The sequence below is a fragment of the Macaca mulatta genome, chromosome 1, assembly GCF_049350105.2.
Source record: "Macaca mulatta isolate MMU2019108-1 chromosome 1, T2T-MMU8v2.0, whole genome shotgun sequence".
In the NCBI taxonomy this organism is placed as follows: domain Eukaryota; kingdom Metazoa; phylum Chordata; class Mammalia; order Primates; family Cercopithecidae; genus Macaca; species Macaca mulatta.
This window is the reverse complement of record NC_133406.1, coordinates 50542836-50568902: the sequence shown is the minus strand read 5'-3', so window position 1 is coordinate 50568902 and position 26067 is coordinate 50542836. Positions and strand designations below refer to the sequence as shown.

Sequence of the window (26067 nt, the reverse complement as noted above, 5' to 3'; positions counted from 1 at the left end):
AAAAACCTAGTAACCACAAGAATTTTTTCTACTTCTTAAAATCCTAAAATAATGGATTACAGATTCGAAGTCCTTAGATTATAGAAATGTTTGATAATATTTTTTTGCTGTAGCCTCACTGCCTAGTTTAGCATTGGGCATATATTATATATCTTTAAGGTGTCTTGATTTTGAAAGAATGTGTTAATAAGTATAAATTGTAACTTCTAACTTTACTCCTCCCACTCTGCTATCCTCAGATAATTTCATCTTAGATAATTTTGACCTAAGATAAGGGAGTACTAAGTGTTACAGTGTTTTAGTTAACCACATTTATGAAGTCCTCTTTCATCATTAAAGTTTTCATCCAAATTTACTAAAAAACTGTGATTCAGGTCAAAATATTTACTCGTTTAAGTCAGCAGCAATGTTAATTGGATTCTGGATCTATTACTACTTTTTCCTAATTTATCAATTTTAAGACAGTTTTGAATACAAAATACTTAAAGAGAAGAATTATAGAAGCATGGTGATGTTATTCTAGTTATTGAGAAGTAGGAGTACGAGACTGTTCTGTAATGGAGAGTGCAGTCTTATCAAGGAATTTCTCAAATATACTTCAGTCAGCAGTTCAGGAACTGGTAGATAGTCATAAGACCTTAAAAACCTCTACCAACATGAGAAATAGAGAACTATAAGAATTAAAGAAGGAAAATAACTGAATTTTTTTCTTCTGAAATCAGGCAGGATAAAAATAGATGATTTACTAAAATGTAAAATCATAAGCTAATTAGCATTATTGGAAAGACTAATTACAATATAGTAGCATAATACTGTAGTAGGACTAAGCTGTAATTTAAAAAATTATTCAGCTCTATGATTAACCTTGCTGGTGTTCACACTGATCATCTGAGGGTCTTTCCAGCTTCATGATCAGTTCTGTAGGTGCTTAGGCAGTGTGGAAGAAACTGCTGTTCATAAAGTGGTTTATAATCTTGTTGGAGAGACCACATGTATGTGCAGAGGCAGCGTAGCATGATGGCTACGTACACAAATTCTAGAACCAGATTGGCTGTGTGCCCCTGGGCACTTAACTTCTGTGCCTCAGCTTCTACAAATTTAAAATGAAGATGATAATATTACTCCTTCTTCATAAGTCGTTGAGAGGATTAAAAGAAATAATACATGTGAAGTGCCTAGAAAAGTAACTGGCACGTAGTAAATGCTATCTAAATGTTTTTTCCTTTGGCTAGAATGTAAGGTCCAGATAATTTGTTAAATGAACAATTAACAGCTAGATGATAGCAATGTAAAGACTGTACATGATTGAGTGAAAAAAATATGTGGACATTATATACCCTGTTTGGGAATTCAAATGAGGGTAGAAACTAATGTGAGTTGTTTCAGAATTTCTCTAAAATCACATAGGTGACTTGAAGCTTATGCTCAGTAGTAAAATACGAATTGAATTTGAATAGGTAGAAATGAGTCTAGGAGGAAATGAATAGGAGAGGAGGACAAGCTCTGTTGGCTTAATCAGCTATGTTTTCGATCAGGATGATTGGTTTTGTTACCCTAACGGGATTGGTTTTTGGTAATGAGTTCATTGAGTTCATTTGGTTTCCTAGAATCTTCAACTCCAGAATTGCAGCAAATTTCTGAAAATAGATTAAGATAGACATTAAACATATTTATTCTGTTTATGCTGAGACTTTATAAAATATAATTTGAAAACTGTTCATGTTTTGGGATCATTGTCACCGGTTAAAAACCATTTTTTATTTTTTTAAAACACATTGATATCTTCACTTTTATATTTTCTAGGTAATTAATAATGCTTGTGCTACTCAAGCCATAGTGAGTGTGTTACTGAACTGTACCCACCAGGATGTCCATTTAGGCGAGACATTATCAGAGTTTAAAGAATTTTCACAAAGTTTTGATGCAGCTGTGAGTACAACCTTCTTATTCCTAAAATGTCATATTTGTGAAAGTTTGTGTATTAATAGGCTACTTTAAAAAATTATTTTAGATGAAAGGCTTGGCACTGAGCAATTCAGATGTGATTCGACAAGTACACAACAGTTTCGCCAGGTAAAGAGACTTTATGTTAAATAAATACTGTTTCTTTCTTTGCTTCTTTGAGTCTCACTATTTTTTTATCTACTATAGACAGCAGATGTTTGAATTTGATACGAAGACATCAGCAAAAGAAGAAGATGCTTTTCATTTTGTCAGTTATGTTCCTGTTAATGGAAGACTGTATGAATTAGATGGATTAAGAGAAGGACCGATTGATTTAGGTAATGCAGTTCCTGTTCCTGATGTTTCACTTTTGACAGAGGAAAATCTGTTGGGTATTCACCCTCATTTTAGTCACAGTGCTGCTTAAATTTTCAAGGTAAAAGTGACTATGAGGCAACATAAAGTAATGAAGGCCTTAAGCTCTTCAGTATGTTATATTAATATACAGGAAGGACATGTTGACTACCATAATTCATTTGAGGCCTTTGAGTTTTTCCCAAGTAAAATTAGTTTTTAACCTATAGGTTACATAATTTATATATTTTATTTTCCATTTAGCATTTAAAAACTACCCTTAGTGAACTTAAATAGTTATTCTTGTCATTTTTAACCCATTCATAAAGGATAGCAAACATTTCTTGTCATCTGTATTGAAGTATTTTCATTTGGAAGTGTATAATTTATTGTTTTGCAATCAAGAAAATATTTTTCTTAAAAGTTCTCTATTTAAATAGTGCATGAATGTGTTATCCTTTGTGCCAAAGCATAGATTTGTTCTGATCCCACCCCATCTCTAATGCTGAGCAAAAAATGATAAACACTTATCAAGGTTGAGGGTACAATCTGTGGCTCTGAAAGATTACTGAAATAATAGGTTCACAAAATAATTTTAACTCCTTATTTTGACTTCATTAAATTTTGTTTTTCTTTTTTTAATATTAGGTTTGAAGTCCAACACAACTTGTTTTAGTTGAATCTAATGTTACAGGCTATTCATAAAACTGTTCGATTTTAAAACTGTTTTAGATTTTAAAAAAATTAACATGGGTTCATTTTGTTTGTACTTTTTGCCGTTCCACATGCGTGGAACCAATCAATAGTTTATCTAATGCAGATTTACATGCTGCCTCTATATTTTAAAATGCTTACTTTTCTATGTCTGTTATAAAAATTTATTTATGGAATTGAAACAACATAATTATACTAAGAAGAGTTTTACTGCTCTAAATTTGTTAAAGTATTTGTAGAAAAATATTTGGGGCCAAACTTTTGCATGTTAAAGTTGATTGTTCTTATTTTTATTTGTGTTAACTGTTTTAAAATTTCTTTCTAGGTGCATGCAATCAAGATGATTGGATCAGTGCAGTAAGGCCTGTCATAGAAAAAAGGATACAAAAGTAAATGCTCAGCTAATCTTATTGGCATAATATTCTGTTTTTTAAGTATTTTTTAAACTTGTATTTTATTGTTATTTTAGCAGTGTGCATTGAACATCTACTTTTTTTTTTTTTTTTTTTAATTTTTTGTAGAGACGGGTTTTCACCATGTTGCCCAGGCTGGTCTCAGACTCCTGAGCTCAAGCCATCCGCATGCCTCGACCTCCCAAAGTGGTAGGATTACAGGCGTGAGCCACTGTGCCCAGCCAAACATCTACTTTTGATTGGGTTAATGCGTTTAAGAAGTCTATTTCAGAAAATCTCTAAATTTCATGTAGTAGTATGTCATCTTGTCTTTAGAGAAGTTAAACATGCAGATTTCCATTAAGTTAAATAATTATTTATTTATTTATTTTATTTTTTGAGACAGTATCTCACTCGGTTGCCCAGGCTGGAGGGCAGTGGTGCAATCTCGGCTTACTGCAACCTCTGCCTCCTGGGTTCAAGCGATTCTCGTGTCTCAGCATCCCGAGTAGCTGGGATTATGGGCACATGCCACCACACCCAGCTAATTTTTGTATTTTCAGTAGAGATGGGGTTTCACCATGTTGTCCAGGCTTGTCTCAAACTCCTGACCTCAAGTGATCTGCCAGCCTTGGCCTCCCAAAGTGCTGGGATTACAGGCATGAGCCACTGTGCCCGGCTAGATATTTTGTACTGTTGGATAATTGTACAGCTATTTTATAGAGTTTTGTTTTTGAGGGTTTATTTTTAATATTAAGCTCTTTATTTTTGGGTAATTATATATTCAATTTCAGATAATTATATACATTCAGTTGTAAGAAATAATACAGAGACATCATGTGTATTTTTTATCTTTCAATGGCAACATCTTGCAAAACTACAGTATAATATCACAGCCAAGATACTGGCATTGATGTAGTCAAGATACAGAAAATTTGCTCTCCACAAAGATCCCTTATGTTGTTCTTTTTAGGCACAAACACTTGTCTCCCCTACTGCGTTTCCCTTTCCTTCACTCCTTAATCCCTAATTCTATAATTTTTGTGATTTAAAGAAAGCTATATATGAATTTTACAATATGTAACCTTTTTGCCTTAGCTTTTTCACTCGGTTTAATTCTCTGGAGATTCATCCAAGTTATTAAGTGTATCAGTAGTTCATTTTTTATTCGTAAATGGTATTCTGTGATATGGATATACCATTTTTTTGCCTGTTCATCCATTGAAGGACATCTGGATTGTTTTCTATTTTTTGGCTACTGCGAATAAAACTACAATAAATGTTTTTGTACAGATTTTTTGTGACTACAGGTTTTCATTTCTCTGGGATAAATGCCTATGAGTGTCATTGCTGGGTTGCATGGTAAATGGGTATTTATTTTTTTAAGGAACTACCAAACTCTTTTCCAGAGTGACTGTATCATTTTATATTTTACCAGCAATATATTAATGGTCTAGTTCCTCTGCATCCTTTTTAGGATTTGGTGTTATCACCATTTTTATTTTAACCATTCTGACAGATGTATAGTGATACTTCATTGTGGTTTTAATCTGCATTTCCCCAATGACTAATGACGTTGAAAATCTTTTTGTGCCTTTAGCTCATTTTCTGATTGGATTGTTTTTTTGACTTTTGAGCCTGAAGTTCTTTACGTAATTTAGATACTAATCCTTCATCAAACACATTGCCTGCAAATATTCTTTCCCAGTCTGTAGCCCATCCCCTCGTACTCCCAAAATGGTCTTTCACAGAGCAAAAGGTCTTAATCATGATGAAGTACAGTTTATCAATATTTCACACAATGAATTGTGTTTTTGTTGTCAAGTCTAAGAATTCTTTGTCTCGATGTAGAGACCATATATTTTTTTCCTGTGTTATTTTCTTAAAAGTTTATAGTTTAATGTTTTACATGTAAGTGTATGATGTATTTTGAGTTAATTTTTGTATATGGTATGACATTTAGGTCAAGGGTCTTTTTTTTTCTTTTTGCCTGTACATATTCAATTACTCAGGCACCAGTGGTTGAAAAGGCTATCCTTCCTCCACTGAATTCCTCCTACACCTTTGCAAAAATGGAGCATATTTGTGTGCGTCTATTTCTGGGCTCACTGTTCTGTCCATTGTTCCATTTATCTGTTCCTCTGCCAGTACTACGTTGTGTAGATTACTGTAAGTCTTGAAATCAGGTAGATGGATGCCTTTCATTGTATTCTTCTTTACAAAATTGTTTTAACTATTATAGTTCCTCTGCCTTCCCATATAAATTTTATTATAATCTCTATATCTATAAAAGTAAGACTTTGGATCTTTTGTTTTTTTTTCATACTTTAAGTTCTAGGGTACATATGCACAACATGCAGGTTTGTTAGATATGTATACATGTGCCATGTTGGTGTGCTGCACCCATTAATTCGTCATTTACATTAGGTATATCTCCTAATGCTATCCCTCCCCCCTACCCCATCCCCATAATAGGCCCTGGTGTGTGATGTTCCCCTTCCTGTGTCCAAGCAATCTCATTGTTCAGTTCCCACCTATGAGTGAGAACATGCGGTATTTGGTTTTCTGTTCTTGCGATAGTTTGCTGAGAATCATGGTTTCCAGCTGCATCCATGTCCCTACAAAGGACACAAGCTCATCCTTTTTTATGGCTGCGTAGTATTCCATGGTGTATATGTGCCACATTTTCTTAATCCAGTCCGTCACTGATGGACATTTGGGTTGATTCCACGTCTTTGCTATTGTGAATAGTGCTGTAATAAACATACGTGTGTATGTGTCTTTATAGCAGCATGATTTATAATCCTTTGGGTATATCCCCAGTAATGGGATGGCTGGGTCAAATGGTATTTCTAGTTCTAGATCCTTGAGGAATCGCCACACTGTTTTCCACAATGGTTGAACTAGTTTACAGTCCCACCAACAGTGTAAAAGTGTTCCTATTTCTCTATATCCTCTCCAGCACCTGTTGTTTCCTGACATTTTAATGATTCCCATTCTAACTGGTGTGAGATGGTATCTCATTGTGGTTTTGATTTGCATTTCTCTGATGGCCAGTGATGATGAGCATTTTTTCATGTGTCTGTTGGCTGTATGAATGTCTTTTGAGAAGTGTCTGTTCATATCCTTTGCCCACTTTTTGATGGGGTTGTTTGTTTTTTTCTTGTAAATTTGTTAGAGTTCTTTGTAGGTTCTGGATATTAGCCCTTTGTCAGATGAGTAGATTGCAAAAATTTTCTCCCATTCTGTAGGTTGCCTGTTCACTCTGAAAATAGTTTCTTTTGCTGTGCAGAAGCCCTTTAGTTTAATTAGATCCCATTTGTCAATTTTGGCTTTTGTTGCCATTGCTTTTGGTGTTTTAGACATGAAGTCCTTGTCCAGGCCTATGTGCTGAATGGTATTACCTAGGTTTTCTTCTAGGGTTTTTATGGTTTTAGGTCTAACATTTAAGTGTCTGATCCATCTTGAATTAATTTTCGTATAAGGAGTAAGGAAAGGATCCAGTTTCAGCTTTCTACTTATGGCTAGCCAGTTTTCCCAGCACCATTTATTAAATGGGGAATCCTTTCCCCATTTCTTGTTTTTGTCAGGTCTGTCAAAGATCAGATGGCTGTAGATGTGTGGTATTATGTCTGAGGGCTCTGTTCTGTTCCATTGGTCTATATCTCTGTTTTGGTAGCACTACCATGCTCTTTTGGTTACAATAGCCTTGTAGTATAGTTTGAAGTCAGGTAGCGTGATGCCTCCAGCTTTGTTGTTTTGGCTTAGGATTGTCTTGGCAATGCGGGCTCTTTTTTGGTTCCATATGAACTTTAAAGCAGTTTTTTCCAATTCTGTGAAGAAAGTCATTGGTAGCTTAATGGGGATGGCATTGAATCTATAAATTACCTTGGGCAGCATGGCCATTTTCACAATATTGATTCTTCCTATCCATGAGCATGGTATGTTCTGCCATTTGTTTGTGTCGTCTTTGATTTCACTGAGCAGTGGTTTGTAGTTCTCCTTGAAGAGGTCCTTTACATCCCTTGTAAGTTGGATTCCTAGGTATTTTATTCTCTTTGAAGCTATTGTGAATGGGAGTTCATTCACGATTTGGCTCTCTGTTTGTCTGTTACTGGTGTATAAGAATGCTTGTGATTTTTGCACATTGATTTTGTATCCTGAGACTTTGCTGAAGTTGCTTATCAGCTTAAGGAGATTTTGGGCTGAGACGATGGGGTTTGCTAAATATACAATCATGTCATCTGCAAACAGGGACAATTTGACTTCTTCTTTTCCTAACTGAATACCCTTTATTTCTTTCTCTTGCCTAATTGCCCTAGCCAGAACTTCCAACACTATATTGAGTAAGAGTGGTGAGAGAGGGCATCCCTGTCTTGTGCCAGTTTTCAAAGGGAATTTGTCCAGTTTTTGCCCATTCAGTATGATATTGGCTGTGTGTTTGTCATAAATAGCTCTTATTATTTTGAGATACGTTCCATCAATACCGAATTTGTTGAGAATTTTTAGCATGAAGGGCTGTTGAATTTTGTCAGAGGCCTTTTCTGCATCTATTGAGATAATCATGTGGTTTTTTGTCTTTGGTTCTGTTTATGTGCTGGATTACATTTATTGATTTGCGTATGTTGAACCAGCCTTGCATCCCAGGGATGAAGCCCACTGGATCATGGTGGATAAGCTTTTTGATGTGCTGCTAGATTCGGTTTGCCAGTATTTTATTGAGTATTTTTGTGTCGCTGTTCATCAGGGATATTGGTCTAAAATTCTTTTTTTTTATTGTGTCTCTGCCAGGCTTTGGTATCAGGGTGATGTTGGCCTCATAAAATGAGTTAGGGAGGATTCCCTCTTTTTCTATTGATTGGAATAGTTTCAGAAGGAATGGTACCAGCTCTTCCTTGTACCTCGGTAGAATGTGGCTGTGAATCCATCTGGTCCTGGACTTTTTTTGGTTGGTAGGCTATTGATTATTGCCTCAATTTCAGAGCCTGCTATTGGTCTATTCAGGGATTCAACTTCTTCCTGGTTTAGTCTTGGGAGAGTGTAGGTGTCCCGGAAATTATCCATTTCTTCTAGGTTTTCTAGTTTATTTGCGTAGAGGTGTTTATAGTATTCTCTGATGGTAGTTTGTATTTCTGTGGGGTTGGTGGTGATATCCCCTTATCATTTTTTATTGTGTCTATTTGATTCTTCTCTCTTTTCTTCTTCATTAGTCTTGCTAGGGGTCTATCAATTTTGTTGCTCTTTTCAGAAAACCAGCTCCTGGATTCATTGATTTTTTTGGAGGGTTTTTTGTGTCTCTATCTCCTTCAGTTCTGCTCTGATCTTAGTTACTTCTTGCCTTTTGCTAGCTTTTGAATGTGTTTGCTCTTGCTTCTCTAGTTCTTTTAATTGTGATGTTAGGGTGTCAATTTTAGATCTTTCCTGCTTTCTCCTGTGGGCATTTAGTGCTATAAATTTCCCTCTACACACTGCTTTAAAAGTGTCCCAGAGATTCTGGTATGTTGTGTCTTTGTTCTCATTGGTTTCAAAGAACATCTTTATTTCTGCCTTCATTTCGTTATGTACCCAGTAGTCATTCAGGAGCAGGTTGTTCAGTTTCCATGTAGTTGAGCGGTTTTGATTGAGTTTCTTAGTCCTGAGTTCTAGTTTGATTGCACTGTGGTCTGAGAGACAGTTTGTTATAATTTCTGTTCTTGTACGTTTGCTGAGGAGTGCTTTACTTCCAACTATGTGGTCAATTTTGGAATAAGTGTGATGTGGTGCTGAGAAGAATGTATATTCTGTTGATTTGGGGTGGAGAGTTCTGTAGATGTCTAATAGGTACGCTTGGTGCAGAGTTGAGTTCAATTCTTGGATATCCTTGTTAACTTTCTGTCTCGTTGATCTGTCTAATGTTGACAGTGAGGTGTTAAAGTCTCCCATTATTATTGTATGGGAGTCTAAGTCTCTTTGTAAGTCTCTAAGGACTTGCTTTATGAATCTGGGTGCTCCTGTATTGGGTGCATATATATTTAGGATATTAGCTCTTCCTGATGAATTGATCCCTTTACCATTATGTCATGGCCTTCTTTGTCTCTTTTGATCTTTGATGGTTTAAAAGTCTGTTTTATCAGAGACTAGTATTGCAACCCCTGCTTTTTTTTGCTTTCCATTTTCTTGGTAGATCTTCCTTCATCCCTTTGTTTTGAGCCTATGTGTGTCTCTGCATGTGAGATGGGTCTCCTGAATACAGCACACTGATGTGTCTTGACTCTTTTCCCAATTTACCAGTCTGTGTCTTTTAATTGGACCATTTAGTCCATTTACACTTAAGGTTAATATTGTTATGTGTGAACTTGATCCTGTCATTATGATATTAGCTGGTTATTTTGCTCTCTAGTTGATGAAGTTTCTTCCTAGCATCGATGGACTTTACATTTTGACATGTTTTTGCAATGGCTGGGACCTGTTTTTCCTTTCCATGTTTAGTACTTCCTTCAGGATCTCTTGTAGGGCAGGCCTGGTGGTGACAAAATCTCTAAGCATTTGCTTGTCTGTAAAGGATTTTATTTCTCCTTCACTTATGAAACTTAGTTTGGCTGGATATGAATTTCTGAATGAAAATTCTTTTCTTTAAGAATGTTGAATATTGGCCCCCACTCTCTTCTGGCTTGGAGAGTTTCTTCCGAGAGATCTGCTGTTAGTATTATAGGCTTCCCTTTGTGTGTAACCCAACCTTTCTCTCTGGCTGCCCTAACATTTTTTTCCTTCATTTCAACTTTGGTGAATCTAATAATTATGTGTCTTGGAGTTGCTCTTCTTAAGGAGTATCTTTGTGACGTTCTCTGTATTTCCTGAATTTGAATGTTGGCCTGCCTTACTAGGTTGGGGAAGTTCTCCTGGATGGTATCCTGCAGAGTGTTTTCCAACTTGGTTCCATTGTCCCCGTCACTTTCAGGCATACCAGTCAGATGTAGATTTGGTCTTTTCACATAATCCCATATTACTTGGAGGCTTTGTTCATTTCTTTTTCTCTTTTTTCTCTACACTTCTCTTCTCGCTTCTTTTCATTCATTTGATCTTCAATCACTGATACTCTTTCTTCCAGTTGATCGAGTCGGTTACTGAAGCTTGTGCATTTGTCACGTAGTTCTTGTGTCATGGCTTTCATCTCTATCAGTTCTTTTATGGTCTTCTCTGCATTGATTATTCTAGTTATCCATTCATCCATTCTTTTTTCAAGGTTTTTAGTTTCTTTGCACTGGGTACATAGTTCCTCCTTTAGCTCTGAGGAGTTTGGCGTGAAGCCTTCTCTCAACTCCTCAAAGTCATTCTCCCTCCAGCTTTGTTCCGTTGCTGGCGATGAGCTGCGTTCCTTTGGAGGGGGAGATGTGCTCTGATTTTTTGAATTCCCGTCTTTTCTGCCCTACTTTTTCCCCATCTTTGTGGTTTTTTCTGCCTTTGGTCTTTGATGATGGTGATGTACTGATGGGGTTTTGGTGTGGGTGTCCTTTCTGTTTGTTAGTTTTCCTTGTAACAGTCAGGACCCTCAGCTGCAGGTCTGTTGGAGTTTGCTTGAGGTCCACTCCAGACCCTGTTTGCCTGGGTGTCAGCAGTGGAGGCTGCAGAAGATAGAATATTGCTGAACTGCGAGTGTTGCTGTCTGATTCTTGCTGTGGAAGCTTCGTCTCAGAGGTGTACCTAGCTGTGTGAGGTGTGATGTGTCGGTCTGCACCTACTGGGGGATGTCTCCCAGTTAGGCTACTCAGGGGTCAGGGACCCACTTGAGCAGGCAGTCTGTCCGTTCTCAGATCTCAGCCTCCGTGCTGGGAGAACCACTGCTCTCTTCAAAGCTGTCAGACAGGGACATTTACATCTGCAGAGGTTTCTGCTGCTTTTTGTTTAGCTATGTCCTGTCCCCAGAGGTGGAGTCTACAGAGGCAGGCAGGCCTCCTTGTGCTGTGGTGGGCACCCAATTTGAGCTTCCGAGAGGCTTTGTTTATCTACTTAAGCCTCCGAAATGGTGGGCGCCCCTCCCCCAGCCTCACTGCCGCCTTGCAGTTAGATCTCAGACTGCTGTGCTAGCTATGAGGAAGGCTCTGTGGGCATGGGACCCTCTGGGCCAGGTGTGGGATGTAATCTCCTGGTGTGCCATTTGCTAAGACCCTTGGTAAAGCACAGTATTACGGTGGGAGTTACCTGATTTTCCAGGTGTTGTGTGTCTCAGTTTCCCTTCGCTAGGAAAAGGAATTCCCTTCCCCCTTGCGCTTCCCAGGTGAGGCGATGCCTGGCCCTGCTTCAGCTCTTGCTGGTCAGGCTGCACCTGCTGACCAGCACCTACTGTCTGACATGCCCCAGTGAGATGAACCCGGTACCTCAGTTGAAAATACAGAAATCACCCGTCTTCTGTGTCGCTCACGCTGGGAGCTGGAGGCTGGAGGTGTTCTATTCGTCCATCTTGGGTGCCCCCCTCAACTTTGGATCTTATTTAAAATTTCTGTGTGAGCTGGTTTTTATGGACATGGCTCTGACAGGGTAAATTGTGGGTGCCACCTCATTACTGCTAGATGGGAGTAGAAGTCCAACTTCCCTACTAGGCCTTCAGTGACAGCTGAAATGGAATAAGGCTTCTCGTTATTGCTGGGCAGAGATAGGAGTTCTAGCCCCCAGCAGGGTTTCTATTAATACCACTCTGGCTGAGAGGGGTAGAAGTGCCTTGCTATTGCTTTCCACTCATACTGAAGTGGGAGAGGCTGCTTTGCCACTGGATGGTAGTGGCAATTTTAGCTTCCCATTCTGTGTCCTCTGATACCACAAATGGGTGTTGTCATTACCACATGGCGGGGATGAAAGTCCCCATTCCCTACCCAGCCTTTTTTAATACCAACCTAGGAGTCTTGTTATAGGTTGGAAACAAGGTTGGAAGTCCAGGCTCACTATTCTACTTTTACTGGTTTTGAGTAGGGGTGAGGTCACAGATTTTTCAGTCATGTTTGGCTATAGTAGAATGATTATTGTCTAAAAGTTTTCTGTCTTCTGAGGCTGCACCTTTTCTATTTGGCTAGAGAGAGCAGACTTTTGTTGGGGCTTTTTTGTCTGTATCTGTTGGTATTTCTGGGTTGCTGGTTTCTTCAGCTCCAAGTCTGGGATATATGAGGCAGAAAAAAACCTCAGGGAATTCACTATTGTATCATTCTTGGTTCCTGAGTTCCCCACCTTGTCTGCCTTTTTCTATCTTTCAGAATGTTCTTGGTTGCTCTTTTTAAAAAACATATTATGTCCAGGGTTTTTTGTTGAACTTAATGGCAGGAATAGGGACATGAAGTCCCACAATCAGTGTTTTAAAAACATTTTTACATAGTTCAAAGCACTATAGTTATATTGGGCCATGTTCTTTTCAGTGAATAGAGCTGTGTATGAGAAACTCTTAGAGATAAACTAATGCAAAATGGGCTTACATTTTCTACATTTTCTATATATTTTCATCTCAGTGCCATTTACATAGTGTTACAAATAATGCTTTTAATGTCAGTTGCTACCATGAACAAGCTTATGTTATGAAATGCTTCATTGATATCAGAGTAGTGAAAATCAAACATTTGGAAGTTTTACTATACGATATAATTATACATTATATTAATAAAATATGTTATATTTATTTACATATGATAAGATAAAATTTAAAATATGTAAATTAAAAATAGAAAGTTCATCATGACTTGGGAAAAATTATATAAAGGAGCATAGTTAATTCCAATCAAGATGCCAGTCTAATTAATTTAACAAATGTGGAGTATTCATTTGTGTTTTTCTGAGCTCTTAGGTTAATGAGTTGCCATATTTCTTATAAAGGTAGGGAAACTGATTAAAGTATTTTTTATTTCACATGTTTTAAGTGATACTAACATTATTTTAGAACATTTGAAAAACATTTGTGATTGATGAAATTTAACTAATTTTTTTTTTTTTTTTTTTGCTATAGTCTTTCCTATATGAAAGCTTTTTTTTTGTTTGTTTGTTTTTTGTTTTTTAAGAGACAGGGTATTGTTCTGTTACCCAGGCTGGAGTATAGTGCTCTATCATAGCTCACTGCAGCCTCCAACTTCTAAACTCAAAGGATCCTCCCCGTTTCTGAGCCTCCCAAGTAGCTGGGACCACAGATGCACACCTATGTGCCTGACACTTTTTTAAAGTGTCCATTTTTATTGTTAGCCAATTGATATACTTTTGTTTATACTAGAAAATCAAGAGAGGAATCACAATGGATTATCTTAATGGTAATAATTGTACAATTCTTTATTGCATTATAAACTTAAATAATTTTCTTCTAGGTACAGTGAAGGTGAAATTCGATTTAATTTAATGGCCATTGTGTCTGACAGAAAAATGATATATGAACAGAAGATAGCAGAGTTACAACGACAACTTGCAGAGGTTCGTGGCCATGTTTCTAAGTACAAAGTTCTAGCTTGGTTATTCTCTCAGGAATAGTATTTACTTTAAATATATATATATAATCAAGTGGTCTGAATGGTGATTAAGCGAATACACACTCTGAAATCAGGCTGCCTAGATTCATTTGGTTCCTCACTTTGCACTTAGTGGATATAGGAATTTGAGTATATTTCCTTGTGCCTCAGTTTCTTCATATAGCATAAAGGTAATAAGTAGTATTTACCTCATAAGACTGTCATGAGGAGTAAATGAGGTATTATATGTAAATCACTTAATGACTAACAAATGGTAAATGCTAAATAAGTGTTAGGAATGAACTATTTTAACTATTTTCTGTGATTTCATTATATAATTAAGCAAGTTAATTCTCAAAGAGTTAACTGAGTACATTTAGAGTCACATGTAGTCTTTACTAGTCTATGGTTATCTTTCCGTAGTAAATGTCATTGGAGAAGAGATTTAGTAGACAAAAGTTTATTTACCATCCTTTGATCACATTTTCTTAAGAATATATTTAAGAAAATTTATTTTATAGTGTATTAGGAGAATATGGCAATATAGTATATTACAATGTAGGTTGTTTTTAGATGAAATTTCATATTATTAAAACAGAAATATGGAAGGTACAATTTTGGAGCTTTTATCCTTTAATGCTGCTGTTAGGCTGGCATGCTGCTATCAATATGAAGAGTAGAAATTCAAAAATAGTCATACTGTGTTTATTATTTTAAAATATTCTGAATGTAAGCCTCAATTATTAGGGTGTGCTATTTCTTTTCCTTCCCCCAAGGAGGAACCCATGGATACAGATCAAGGTAATAGTATGTTAAGTGCTATTCAGTCAGAAGTTGCCAAAAATCAGATGCTTATTGAAGAAGAAGTACAGAAATTAAAAAGATACAAGGTATGTTTTTAAAAATGTGTTCCTTTAATGTTTTTTTAATGTAGAGCAGTATATTTCAAGATGAAGGTACATTGAATATCTGATGGCCTTCCCTCCTATCATTTACCAAATTTCAAATAATATGTTGATTCTCTGATACCCTACAAAGATAAGTAGTGAGATGTCTTTCATTTTTATTTTTGTAAAATATTACTAGGAACAGAATTTTAACCTATTTGATGTTTCAGTTCACTGTAGTTATTATTCTTTTTTTTTTTTTGGACGGAGTCTCGCTCTGTCGCCGGGGCTGCGTCGCCGGGGCTGCAATGCAGTGGTGCAATCTTGGCTCACTGCAACCTCCACCTCCCAGGTTCAAGCAATTCTCCTACCTCAGCCTCCCAAGTAGCTGGGATTACAGGTGTGCGCCACCATGCCTGGCTACGCTAATTTTTGTATTTTTAGTAGAGGCAGGGTTTTGCCGTGTTGGCCAGGCTGATCTTGAACTCCTGACCTCAAGTGATCTGCCCGCCTCAGCCTCCCAAAGTGCTTGGATTACAGGCGTGAGCCACTGCACCCGGCCTGTTATTATTCTTATTGATTAGTTTCTGGATAGCTTCTTTACTTTTTTTTTTTTTTTTTTGAGATGAAGTCTCACTTTGTCGCCCAAGCTGGAGTGCAGTGAGGCAATCTTGGCTCACTGCAACCTCTGCCTCCCAGTTCAAGCAATTCTCCTGCCTCAGCCTCCTGAGTAGCTAGGATTATGGTCCCACACCAGCACACTCAGCTAATTTTTGTATTTTTAGTAGAGACAGAGTTTCACCATGTTGTCCAGGCTGGTCTCGATCTCCTGGCCTCAAATGAATCTCCTGCCTTGGCTTCCCAAAGTGCTGGGATTACAGGTGTGAGCCACTACGCCCAGCCAGCTTCTTTGCTTTCTAGTATAAGATATTTCAGACTTTTTTTTTCTGGAGACAGAGTCTTGCTGTGTTGCCCAGGCTGGAGTGCAGGGCATGATGTGGGCTTAGTGCAGCCTCCTCCTCCTGGGTTCAGGCAATTCCCCTCTCAGCCTCCCAAGAAGCTGGGATTATAGGCACCTGCCTGCATGCCTGGCTAATTTTTGTATTTTTAGTAGAGACGGGTTTCATCATGTTGTCCAGGCTGATCTCGAACTCCTGACCTCAAGTGATCCACCTGCCTTGGCCTCCCAAAGTGCTGGGATTATAGGCATGAGCCGCTGCACTCGGCCCGTTATCATTCTTGTTGATGCTCAAATTATCCTATTTTTGGCCAATAGGAGCCACTTCAGGCTGTCTCGTGAGTCCTTTTGACATAACCCCCTTAGTTTCTGATGGCTTCCTTGCTTTTTTTTTTTTTTTTTTTTTTTTTTTGAGTTGGAGTCTCACTTTGTTGCCCAAGCTGGAGTGTAGTAAGGCGAATTTGGCTGACTGCAACCTCTGCCTCCAGGGTTAGCTGTTCTGCTGCCTCAACCTCCTGAGTTGCTGGGGTTACAGGCCTGTGCTACCACGCCTGGCTAATTTTTGTATTTTTAGTAGCGACAGGATTTCACTATGTCAGCCAGGCTGGTCTCAAACTCCTGGCCTCAAATGATCCTCCTGCCTTGGCTTCCCAAAGTGGTGGAATTACAGGTGTGAGCCACTATGCCCAGCCAGCTTCCTTGCTTTCTGATATAAAATGTTTCAGACCCTTTTTTTCTTTTCTTTTTTGAGACAGAGTCTTGCTCTGTTGCTCAGGCTGTAGTGCAGGGCACTATCTTGGCTCACTGCAACCTCTGCCTCCTGGGTTAAAGCAGTTCTCCTGCCTCAGCCTCCCGAGTAGCTGGGATTACAGGTGCCTGCCTCTATGCCCAGCTAATTTTTGTATTTTTAGTAGAGACAGGGTTTCACCATGTTGTCCAGGCTGGTTTCGAACTCCTGACCTCAAGCGATCTGCCTACCATGGCCTCCCAGAGTGTTCGGATTACAGGTGTGAGCTACCATGCCTGCCTTAGACTTTTCTTGTACATTTCTTGCTTAAGCTTAGAATCAGCCGTTTCATAAATAAGCCCTTTGTTCCCTTGGTGCAAAATGGTGTTTAGAAACCACTATCTGGGCACTCGGGCTCAGTGCTGCTGATTGATCATTGTTTCTAGGCCTTTTTAGCACTGCAAGTATACTTTTGTTTGTTTCATATTTTATTTTTGAAGAGGAAATACATCATGTATTCATATTAATACTCAAATTTAGGATTAAAGGGCTTTGTGCATAAGGAAGTTAATAATTTGCATTTCTTCTATTAAGTTGAAAATCTTGGGTTCCTAACAAAATTAATGTAATTACTTATTTGTTTTATGCCATATACATGTAGTATGTATATAACGTATTTGTGTATATATGTATATGCATCTATATAAAAAAGTTCAGAATAATAGCCAATAGTATAATAACAAGTGAATAGTTTTTTTCTTGTTTTTCTTGTTCCTTAGGGTATATCCTATTTTGAATATATAATCAAATCACTGTATTTTAAATTCACTTAAAACTTTTTCCTGTTGATTTTGCTTTCAGATTTTTTAGAGTTAAAAATTCTGATTTAATTTTATTTAATCATGACAAGCATTTATATAATTCAGAATCAAATATAAAGGCAAAGTTATTTTTAATAATGTATTGTCTTTCACTTGCAATCCGTCTGGTAACCTTTTTTCAGAAAAGCGGAAAGAGTGGAGGAAAGTTTGAATTTTGTGTTAACTTTGGATGTGGAATGTATATGTCATTTGTCGTGTGTTATGTTAGTAAAAGGATTGTTTTTCATTTGAACCTCAGTGTAAGGCAAGAACTATCCTTTTTGTTGCTCCCCACAGTGTCAGTAAAGTGTTTTGCATCATACTTAACAGACAACAGATACTTTGCCTCATACTTATCAGACAGCAGATGATTGCTAAATGAAATGAATGGGCCTTAAACTAGTAGAATTTCTTCAGGTGAAAGTGGTAAGGGCAGGCAGGCAGGCTCTAGGGTATTCCAGGCAGGAAAGAGGGAGGGCCAAGTTTGTGGAGATAGGAAAGGAAGAAATAATAGCTTTACCAATTATTTTCCATTTCACATGATATTAAAAAAGTAAATTACCCATCTTTATATATACTTATGTAGTTATTATGTAATTAACTTTTAATATCCGCCCAAAATACAACACAGAGTTTCCATAACTTCCATAAAGTTTCCTGTTTTATTATTTGGGAATGCTTTGTTTAAAAAAAGATCAAATGATTCTCATACTGCTATAAAACAAACGTGTTAAGCTTTAATTTAATTAATTAACTGAAGGAACTCTAGTTAAAGAAGTAGTCAGAGAAGCTCAAATTTATATGAAGTTGAAATAAATTTGTAAGAGATGGAAACTTTCTATGGAAGAAGGGCAATCACTTATACTTCTACCAGGCAGAATATATAACAGCTCAGTGGCAGTGAGAGCCTAGAATCACATAACTTGAGAGGATGTTATCTAGACAGTCCATAGTTTTCCACTGAAGTATAAATTTTTTCCTGCAATGTACCTCCTTTCGATAAAAAATAATCTGAAGGAAAGATTGTGCTTGATCACAAAATAAAGCTGGTCTCATTAGACTTTGCCTGATTAGGTGAAGTAGCAAATGTTAATTTAGCATGTAGACCTTTAGTTGTTTTGATAAATGACATTTTCATAAGTAATCTTAGATTGGACTTTTAAAGGCGTCTATTATTTGCTAAGTCAGGGGCAGGAAGCCCCGCCCAAGAAACTCCCTCCACGTGTTTTATTGTGTTAATCTTTATTCTCAGTGGGAGTGGAGTCTCATTATTTCTAAAATTATTTTCTTATGAGAGTGGATATTTTATACCATTTCTATTTTGAGTTGGATGCAAAGAGTAAAATACCAAAATTAGCAGAAATGTAGTTAGTGTGGATTGATGTTGTTTTATTTTCAGATTGAGAATATCAGAAGGAAGCATAATTATCTGCCTTTCATTATGGAATTGTTAAAGACTTTAGCAGAACACCAGCAGTTAATACCACTAGTAGAAAAGGTAAGTATTTTATCCGTAGATACTTAAATTAGGTTTAGATTCTCCAAAAACGTAAAATGTATTTTTTTTTTTTTTTGCATGACTAGAGGTAAAATTTTTGGAAGCTTGTACATTTTTATTCTTTTGCTTTTGATTCTTGTTTTATATTCTATAAGAATTAGTTCAACTGAGACTGTAAAACAAAAATAAAGAATTACCCCACTGCTTTAGCCTTCCAGATTCTTAGTGTCAAGACCTCAGGTTGTACTATATTAAAATAAAATTTAAAACACTATTCTTTCTTTAGGCAAAAATAGATTTTTAATGCTAATACTTGAAATAATAGATATTTTCCTATTTAGCAAAAATTTGAGTTGATATAACAGAATTTAAAAGTAGAATGGACATTGTTGGATTAAAAAAAAAAATAGCCGGTACTACAAAACAGGCTTTCTTATTTCTAATCTAGCATCCGTTCCACTGAGGGAAAACTAGCATAAGTTAGTGAAAAAATCTGATTATTATTATTTTTTTCATAAGTAACAATAAAATATTTGTTGAGTAAGTAAAATGCAGTTAAATTGTTTTTAAGTTCATACTGTCAATCAGTGTTTCTGAAAGTGAACATCAGTGGATATTCTTTAAAATACGTGTTACCTGGCCCCTCCCCAGATATTCTGATATAGGGGAAGGATTCTTTAATAAGTTCCCCAAGTGATTCTAATGCAACTGGTCTGTGTACCACAGTTTGAGAAACACTTTGAGAAGACACTACTAGGCAAATAAAATTTTGGACCATTAACTTAAAGACGAGAATACATGGTAGGTATATTTTCCTTATTAATTTTTAAGTTTACAAAGCAAAGATACATTTCAACCAAGCTGTTTTGTGTTATACATTCTAAATAATATGAGATGTGAGCTAATAAGTTTTTTGTGTATATGCCTTATTGATTGAAACATGTGACCCAAATTTTAGCATTACATGTAAAAATTATTGCAGAAGACTGCTAAATCTCTTTTCCACTATAGGTTTTTTTCTGTTCGTGCATCTCAGGTTGTATTCCAAGTTTTAGATTAATACAGGGTCCTGTGGTTCTCAAAGTTGCTTGATTAACAAGAATACCTAGATATGTTATTAACCCTATCAAATATTTTTCTGTTAAAAATATTAAAATAACTATACAATGTGCTAAATATGTGATGCATCATATTTTAAGTTAGATAAATGTTACTAGGGACCAGGACCCTTAGACAAATTTTAAATGTATAAATTTTGCATTAAAATTGATCTGTGAACGGAATTTTTTGTGTGTGCAAATTAGTAAGTAAAAGGACCACTGTTGTTTGATTTTTAATTACACTATATCCCCAGATTTTTTTTGAGAGCATAGTTAGAGAACAACAGCTTGTCAGCTTAACATTAGAATCTTTATTCCTTAGTTCACATTTTTTGGACACAAGGTGGCAGCATATGAATACCTGATGTTAGTGGAACACCAACTCTGTTGTGTTTGCCTTCATTTTCTTAGGGAAAGTAGTTATTGACCTTCTAGTGGCTTATTTCTCTAAGTTGTTCTTTTATTAATATTCCAGAAACAATATTGAGATAGATTTGTTTCTTGTATGCATGCAATAACTATTATTCTCCTAGGTTCTGAAGGAGCTTAGACTCATTTAATTGGAATTGTTGAAATGTTTTAAATTGTTCATCAAACATTTATCTAGCTGCAAGGATATTCCAGGCACTCTGTTAAGGTCTAGGGATGTATGTATAACTGAGATGTGTTATTTTCTCTTAAGCAACTCATGATACGATTTAGGAAAGGAATAAATGAACAATTATGGTACTGTGCTAAATAGTATTATTTTGATGAATGCCAGGATAAAGTCAGGCTGAAGATCCCCAGCAAGCACAAGGTAGCTGCTAAATAACTTTATAGCCACTTAAAATTTCACTTCCATAAAGTTCTAAATACGTGGTTGGAATGGAATACTTAATCTGTAGCAATATATCAGTTTCCTTTGCAAGAATATATTTTTGTTCATCTTATTTTGTCATATTAAAATATCATTTTCTGCAGATAAATGCAAATTTAAAAATAAAATATGTGAAAATACTGCTAAATATTAGCTTTTATAATTATATAAAATCTTGACCAGTGATGGTTACTTAATAGTAATGCTTCTAAGAAAAATTACCTATAGAATTCAGAAATAGATAAATTGGAATAGTGGATCTTATTATGTTTTGTTTTCAGGGAAAATAGGATAAAAGAACAAGGTGTGAGAAGGAATAGAAGGAAACAAACAGGAAAGATGTGGCTACCCCATGCAGTGCTACTATATGCCGAGATTCTACAGGATCAGATTTTTGAATAGCTGAGGCAGTTGCCTATAGTCTGTGATGACATAAAAGTATTTGAGCTAAAATCTTTTTATTTGCAACATAATAAATAAAAAGTGATTCTCCCTTGGCATGGCTATAATGAACTTGGACCTATAAGTGTTTTTGTTATATGAGACTTTTTAACTAATGAATTCATTGAATATATACCACATTAAAAAACTGCATAGGAGGTAATCCAAAAATATATAGTTGTAAAACTTCTTGTATTGTGTACCAAATCTCTTTCTTAAAATATAAAATAAAATTATGTAATTTAAGATTATATTTGTGAGACTTCCATTTATTCGAGTATATTTATGATTAAAAAATTTTTGTCTACACATTATGTAATTATGAATGATTATCTTAAGTTTTTGACTATCAATAACTTAACATAATATAAAATCATAAATTCCATTGCTATGGGGGAATCCACAGAAACTTCACAATATTGAATTTTGTCCACATTTTACTATGACTTTATGATTCGATTGCTAATAAGTAAGCTTCAGATCTTTTTCTATTTCTTAATAGAAATAAGGTAGAAGAATAGTTAAGGCTAATCACAACAGTATCTACATTAATATCTATTAATGCAGAATTATCTGATTTAAGTCAGTACTTTTTAATATCATTGGTACACTGTATAGAAGGAAAGTTTTTTTTTTTTTTTTTTTTTTTTTTTTTTTTTTTTTTTTTTGAGACGGAGTCTCACGCTGTTGCCCAGGCTGGAGTGCAGTGGCGCGATCTCAGCTCACTGCAAGCTCCGCCTCCTGGGTTCACGCCATTCAAGGAAAGTATTTTTAACAGTATATATTTTTCCATGCTATTTGTAAATATGATTTTTTTTTAACAAAAGCAGACCAAAATACAGGCTTTGAATTTAAATCTTATATATGTTACTTACTAGCTAGTGCTTTTAGGCACTTACTTTCTTATAACCTCTTTCTCATCTGTAACCTGGGAATCATACCTACTTCACATTCTTGATGATTAAATGAGATCATATCTGTAAAGTATATAAATTAGTGCTCACCATAATGCTCAATTAATGGTGATAACTTTTTAATAAATGTATGAACACTCTGCCTTATATGTTTACTCATTTAATTACATTGTAAAGTTTATATCAGAAACCAGTAAATGTATTTCTTGTTAATCCTTCTCAGTATTCTACTAAGTATACTCCGAGATCAATAAGGAAAGAAGCACATACTTTTATTTTAAATTATGCCTAAAACCAAATTATGTTTATTATTTGAGGAAAGAAAACTTTGAGATGCGATACACATACCAAATTACAAATTATGTTTGTTAACTAAAAACATTGATGTTGGCAATTAATTTTATAATGTTTAATATGGCATGCAGACTATTTGCTCTTATTCTAAGGCACAACACTCAAGTTTTATCTTACTGTTAAGTAATAATTATAGTACCTAATACATCACAAAAAGATTATAATTGTTTTAATTGCTCTATTTTTTATTTAAGGAAGTTTTAAAAAGTTGTATAATGTAGAAATTTATTGACTCTTCTGTAGTGGCACAGTGGAAAATATTGTGTTGTAGTACTCTAAAATCTTGCTTTAGAAATGTCTTCTGAATACCAGCAGAACTGGCATCATCTGAGAGTTTGTTAGAAATACAGAACCTCAGGCATTTTACTAAATCAGTCTGCATTTTAACAGGATCTCTAAGTCTTTGGTATATACATTGAGAAGCAATGCTATAAAGCATATGTCTTTGATCTGTGTTGAGGACTTACTGTATACTAGCTGTGGGACTTTGGTCAAGCTTGATAACATCTATAAGCTCTGGCTTCATTTGCTAAAGAATAAGACAGAAGTACTGTGTTCAAGCTATATAATTGTCATGAAGAACATGGTTTTAAGTCATATAAATAAAGTTTGTTGACACCAGGGATACATAATCCTTTAGTGACATTCTGTTAAACTCACTTAAACTGTTAGGTTAAACTCATTTATTCACATTTGCAGAAACTAATGTAAGATTTTTCTTATATTCATTTGAATCGGAAATAGGCAAATATGTGTACATATATTGTTTTGGAATACTCATGAATGAGTTTGACTTTATGGAATTTTTAAATTATTATAATTATAATAATTCATTTTACCTTCAGATAGGAAAGAACTGCAAACCAAACAAGATCCTTTCTTAGAGCAAATAACTATGTAATTGTCCAGGAAAAGTTTGTTATAAGTCTCAAGTTATAAAACATAATGCTTTAGAAATCTTAGAAACAATGTATTTCAAACCTTTCATCTTGAGAATACCCTCTTAGGCACATTTTATTTTAATATAGTCTAAAACTGACTTTTAAAATTTTGTAACATACTATTTTTAATTTTTAGGCAAAAGAAAAACAGAACGCAAAGAAAGCTCAGGAAACCAAATGAAGAGGATGTTTTGGGATGTGTACACATTTCTGCTTCTGCACATATTTTCATGGAAATCATTATGTATAAAGAACCTTGAGCAACATCCTAATTGGCTCAGTGCACGTTTGGCGGTAGTGCCAGCCTGTCTTGTCTTTAATGCATGGATTCATAAACTTCTTCCCTACCTGCATCATGTGCATGTAGTGCATATTAAATGAAAGTGATATTAAGAGTGCTTGCCCAAATTCCATTATTTGACATTGAATCTGAGAACTGTTAGTTTTCTGGATATGTAACTACCATATGAACCTAGAAAATGCACAAATGATACTCCTTATCTGTAATTTAAATACTTAAAATTTGCAATTGTCAGATCTTAATGAAACTGGATGTCTTATTTCTTATCATCATTAATGGGAAAAAAAATCAGTATTTCTATCTTTGATATCTGAGTGTTTTGAGGATTTTAAAACTGAATTTTATCTGCTATACCAGTTATTTGAAAAAGTATGATTTAAATGTAAATCATTTAAAAAGGACAAAAGTATAATTTCCAGTGATTTTCACTGCTGTCAGTAGAAAAGTAATAAACATCTCAATTTTATTTTAGTAATTTTTCTTCAAGTGTTTGGGGTTATTTGTTTATGTAGTAGAGAACTGTTTCAGGAAGGTCTTGAGTATTACGCTTCAAAGCAAAATTTCAGGTTAAGAAGAAATTGTAAATCTTAAAGAATGTTGGTGTTACTCTCAATGGAATACTTTTTCAAGCTCATAAGCTGTATATTAAAAAATTGGAGGTTTGACAGTTCATGCTATCTGCTTTTTTAAAAAGATAGTAGTGGTGATGGGGGATCTTTCTATGCCAATTTGAATAAATTTCGTACAGCCTGCAGTTTCCAAGAGCCATATACAGTTTGCTCACAATTGATTTTTAAAAATTGATTTTGGGAGTTGCTTTGTAATAATTTTCTTACTTTTAATCTTCCTTTGCAAGTCAGACTTTAAAGAAGACTTTATAAAACTTTCTTTTTAAAAGGAAGTAATCTACTTTTTTCTTTATCAAGAATATTTCTGAGGTTGATACATGACTTTTTAGCATTATTTATTGTAAAATAAATTTAGCATAATATATTTTATTAGGGAGAACGTGTACCCATCTTCCAGTTTCAGCACATGAATTTTTAAGGATTGTTTTTAAGCTTAGTGATTGTGGTATTAAATGACTTAGAACTAATGGAGAAAAACCTGATGGGAAATTGATAGAAAAACTAATGAAATATTTTTCATACATAATTTCAGTTGGAGGTAATGAAAAATGTAGTTTCTCAGTTATTTGTGGGTAAATATGTTTTGCTCTTGATACAGTAATAATTATGGAGTGTTTTCAAAGCCATGATATAATTTTTAAAAATGGATTTTTAAGGAAGGCTCATCTTGATCCCATTCATTTATTTCAGCTTAATTTGTATATCCTTTCCTATTGAGGCTTAAATTTTGTTAAGCAATGTGAGGATTATTGTGGTAAGTTGTATTTAGTAATCAATACAGTGTGATACTAGCACTAGGATTGCCAAATAAATCAATGGAATAGAAGAGAGAGCCTGAAAACAGATCAACATTTATATGATCACTTGATTTCGACAAAGGTGGCAAAACAATTCAACAGAGAAGGAAAGTCTTTTCAACAAATGGAGCCAGAATAGCTTAATATCCATATAGAAAAAAATGAACATGACCCCCTACCTCACAAAAATGACTTGGAGATGAATCATAGACCTAAATGTAATATTTTAAGAATATGGAGCTTTTTAACTGAAAACATGGATGATTATTTTTGTGACTTGGGGGTTAGTCAAAGGTTTCTCAAGTCACAGAAAGCAGTAGCCATAAAAGATCCAAAATTAGAGCTCATCAAAATTGTCACTGAAAATGTTAACAAAAGTAATATCAAATGACATTTGAAAAATATCTTTGTAAAACGACCATGTTAATAGATATAAGGATTTTTTCATATTAATCTAACAATTCCTTAATAGGAATTTCCATAGCTTAAGAATGGTTTATTTTATCTGCATCTTCTTGGATGATTGCAAATCCCTTGTGATACTTCATGATTACTTCTGTCTGTGAATAAAGAAGTATGACTTGTCTTTGTCTGGGTGCCATATATTGCTGGTTTGAAACTAAGTCATGAAGCTAGTGGGTACAGAAAATGGAAGAATAAAGAGCAACCCATAAATAGATAAATGCTATGTGGAAAGTTTTTTTAATGATATTTTATAGAAAGTCTTGCTCGTTTCATATTTAGTCTTTTCTAAAATTTTATTTAATTATTGGGTAGGTGAAGGCACTTCCATTCTATTTTATGCCTTTCAAAATAGGTGAAGGCACTTCCATTCTATTTTATGCCTTTCAAAATGACCAGTTCTAAGGGATGTACTTCTGGTATTATCAACAAAAAGCTTGCCAACAGCTGCAGCACTAGCTACTCTCACCTTATATGTTTAGTTCCC

General features: G+C 35.2%; 1 protein-coding gene across 44 annotated transcripts in view; it reads left to right on the top strand.

Annotated features, from left to right (window-relative positions):
* UCHL5 (ubiquitin C-terminal hydrolase L5) overlaps positions 1–25704 on the top strand; it is a 53448-nt gene extending 27744 nt beyond the window's left edge. For 5 of the 44 annotated variants that reach the window (XM_028851576.2, XM_078001851.1, XM_078001836.1 and 2 more), the window contains 9 exons: positions 1804–1929; positions 2012–2073; positions 2152–2282; positions 3338–3401; positions 3534–3614; positions 13715–13817; positions 14632–14742; positions 18684–18782; positions 23528–25704. In XM_028851576.2, the coding sequence (XP_028707409.2) occupies positions 1804–1929; positions 2012–2073; positions 2152–2282; positions 3338–3401; positions 3534–3614; positions 13715–13817; positions 14632–14742; positions 18684–18782; positions 23528–23572 (822 nt within the window). In that variant the 3' untranslated portion in view covers positions 23573–25704. Of the gene's footprint in view, positions 1–1803; positions 1930–2011; positions 2074–2151; positions 2283–3337; positions 3402–3533; positions 3615–13714; positions 13818–14628; positions 14743–18683; positions 18783–19433; positions 19584–21022; positions 21431–23527 lie in introns of those variants that run through there. The other 39 variants (XM_028851574.2, XM_078001847.1, XM_078001826.1 and 36 more) reach the window with 15 other exon arrangements.
* Positions 25705–26067: the final 363 nt, after the last annotated feature.